At 47.5% G+C, this 2,847-nt stretch overlaps 1 protein-coding gene across 1 annotated transcript; it reads left to right on the forward strand.

Annotated features, from left to right (window-relative positions):
- The first annotated feature begins 1,212 nt into the window (after window positions 1–1,212).
- On the forward strand, window positions 1,213–2,607 carry LOC139049820 (rhythmically expressed gene 2 protein-like). The gene has a single exon (XM_070525631.1). The coding sequence runs from the start codon at window positions 1,545–1,547 to the stop codon at window positions 2,307–2,309; it is 765 nt and encodes a 254-aa protein (XP_070381732.1). The 5' UTR covers window positions 1,213–1,544; the 3' UTR covers window positions 2,310–2,607.
- Window positions 2,608–2,847: the final 240 nt, after the last annotated feature.

Here is a 2,847-nt window from a genome sequence, read left to right on the forward strand (position 1 = left end):
GTTGGAGAAGTATGGGAGAGGCCTTTGCCCTGCAGTGGGCGTAACCAGGCTGATGATGAAGATGATGATCCCTAGGGCACACCAGGGTATGCATTCTTGTGCGATTCTGTTCCCGATTTAACGCCAGAGAATAATTATTTATTTATTTTTGCAACAGCAATAACAACCGTGCATGTACTTATATAAAGATACTCATCAAGTATTTATGGAAATAAAAAATTGTATTGTGAGATAGTGTTGCGCCCTTGAGAGTAATGCTACAAGTGTCGTCTGCTACAACGCCTGCTCGCTGCAAACGCGAAACTTTTCTATCAGACGACAGACACTTGCGAACTCTCTCGCTCTTTCGAAAGGCTGCGTCGGCTGTCACGATTGCTGAACGTCTTCAAGTACATTTAAGCACATCTGCTGCAGTGCTAGCTAGTACGCTAGTGGCCTCCTACGAGTATGCTTCATTATATATTATATTGACGTACCGCTTCTGAAGCGTTATGGAGTGGCTTTGCACTTACACATTTTGCGACACTAGACTACAGCCAAGGGGCAGCAGCCTTTCCTACCAGAAGTAAGTTTGTGTTCTCAAAGTCCTAAAACACGCATTTCAATGAGGACATAAACGAGCAATGCATAATAAAGCCCTCAATAAAATATGATTGTCAAGCCACTAGAAGTACAACTGTATATGTCTTGTATCAGTAGTGCCTTCTTTTTCCTATTCTGAAGTTTCATAAATAACGGTCAAAACATGTTCTTTCAACGTCTACGATGCCGTCGCTTTCTCGTCAGGGCTTCGACACCACACCGCGATACACACATCGTCCCAGTCGCTGGCCCAGTGCGCTATCGCCACTTCGAGCAACATAACAAAGGCAGAGAGTTTTGCGTTGCACTGTCCCATGCAGGTTATAGCAATTGAGCTTTGAGCGAAACCAAAACTGCCAAAGAATACTTGTAGACTAGTTCGCCAGTCAACAGAGTGCCAATCCGAAGCCTGTACTTTCCTCATTCCCATGATGGTTGAACGATCGCAGCGCCAGATTTCCCTCTAGTTATACCACGACCGGCTTTATTAAAGCCGGTCGTGAGTTATACTAATATGAAACTCTATGGCTAATGCAAAAGACATGGCAAAAGACGACGCGCCACGCGACGCGCAGTCTACTCCGATTGGCTAGAATCCAGTCATTCAAGTCAGCGCCTAGGCCAAGTACATCACAAAAGGCCCTCTGCCCTGCACATGGTACTGCACTACGCTCGTCTGCTAGAGCCTGCGTGAGGTGTAGGTAACAAAAGAAATAACCCTATCGATAATCGGCACCGGAAGCCGAGTTGGACATACGCACATGCGCAGCCGACGCGCAAGTGATGGTGATCTGTGGCTCCCGCAACCGAATCCAATCCAACGCGAGCACTACTTTCGAGCCTGTGCACATGGCTGTGCATGATCACGTCGCTGGGCTCATTATCTGATTCCTTGTTTGCTGCTGTCACGTTCATTTTACGACGAGCTACAGCGTCCGAGACTGTCAGATGTGTCACGCAACATGGTGTCGCGCTTGCGCCTCATCACTTTCGATGCAACGAACACGCTATTGCGCTACAAAGAGTCAGTAGGACAAACTTATTCTGGGGTTGCTCAACTCTACGGAGTGCCAGCGGATCCGCATCACGTAAATCACAAGTTCAGGATTGAGTTTAAACGCTTGGTGGCTCAGCATCCCAATTTCGGTTGTGACAGTGGCATGACATCGCAGCAATGGTGGGCTGAGCTCGTAAGCCGAACGCTCTCCGGTTCAGGCACCATCAGTGAGTCTGTCATGACATCCATTGCAAGACACCTTTACGAATCGTACAGGACGCCTGAATGCTGGGCACCGAACGTAGGCACGGTTGAAACTCTTCAGCGGCTTAGACAGTCGGGTCGCAAACTTGGCGTCATCTCGAACACCGACGAGCGACTGGACAGCATTCTGACCGGTCTTCGATTGCGGCAGTACTTTGATTTTGTTATTGCATCAGCTGTGGTTAAAGTCCAAAAGCCTTCTAAGGACATTTTCTCATTGGCTCTAATTTGCGCAAGCAGCGATGAGCGCTTAAAACCCGTTGACGCGCTGCACGTAGGTGATAACGTCGAACTTGACTACCTGGCTGCAAAAAGTGCTGGGTGGAACGCCCTATTGCTTGCCAACGATGAATCGCATAAGCACCGAGCATTGTCAAAGGGCCGTGTAGAACCCGGTGACGTTATCCAACAGCTGACAGATATCTTCAAGGTTGTTGAATCGCAGGAGTCGCGCTGTGCCACATAAGCCACTTTTTCCGACCCGGAAACACGCCATCACAGAACATGCGACCCTGAAGTGTGACGTGGAGGACTGCAGACACCGATCAGTGTGAGACAGTGCACAACGCCTTGCGGACAGAGATGTAATTTTGTAATGCATGCGTGATCTGAGTATCGCATAGTGTTGACCTGCCAGCATAAAATCAAATCTACAGATACGAGTTTCCTTTGTGCTGGTTTCCTGCGTATGCTGGCATACACTGAAAGTAGATTGAGAAATGTACTATGTCTCTGAAATATATTTTTTAGCGCATTGTTCTAAATTCGTGACTTCCAGTTCTGTTTCCAATTGTGCAACGTGCAGGGCAACGAGTAGCTTAACTGCACATTACATGTTCCCTGCCTTGTTGCACTTGTCTGAAGTGTGCTTTAAATTGCCGTAATTCTGTATACATTGCTGCTCAGAATAGTTCCATTCTGAGCTTGCACTATCAAAAAGACATGATTTTACTTCTGGCATCGGCAGTGAAGTGTCAGGTGCAGTATAGTGCCATTATTCTTGG

This window comes from Dermacentor albipictus, chromosome 1 (assembly GCF_038994185.2).
Source record: "Dermacentor albipictus isolate Rhodes 1998 colony chromosome 1, USDA_Dalb.pri_finalv2, whole genome shotgun sequence".
Classification (NCBI taxonomy): domain Eukaryota; kingdom Metazoa; phylum Arthropoda; class Arachnida; order Ixodida; family Ixodidae; genus Dermacentor; species Dermacentor albipictus.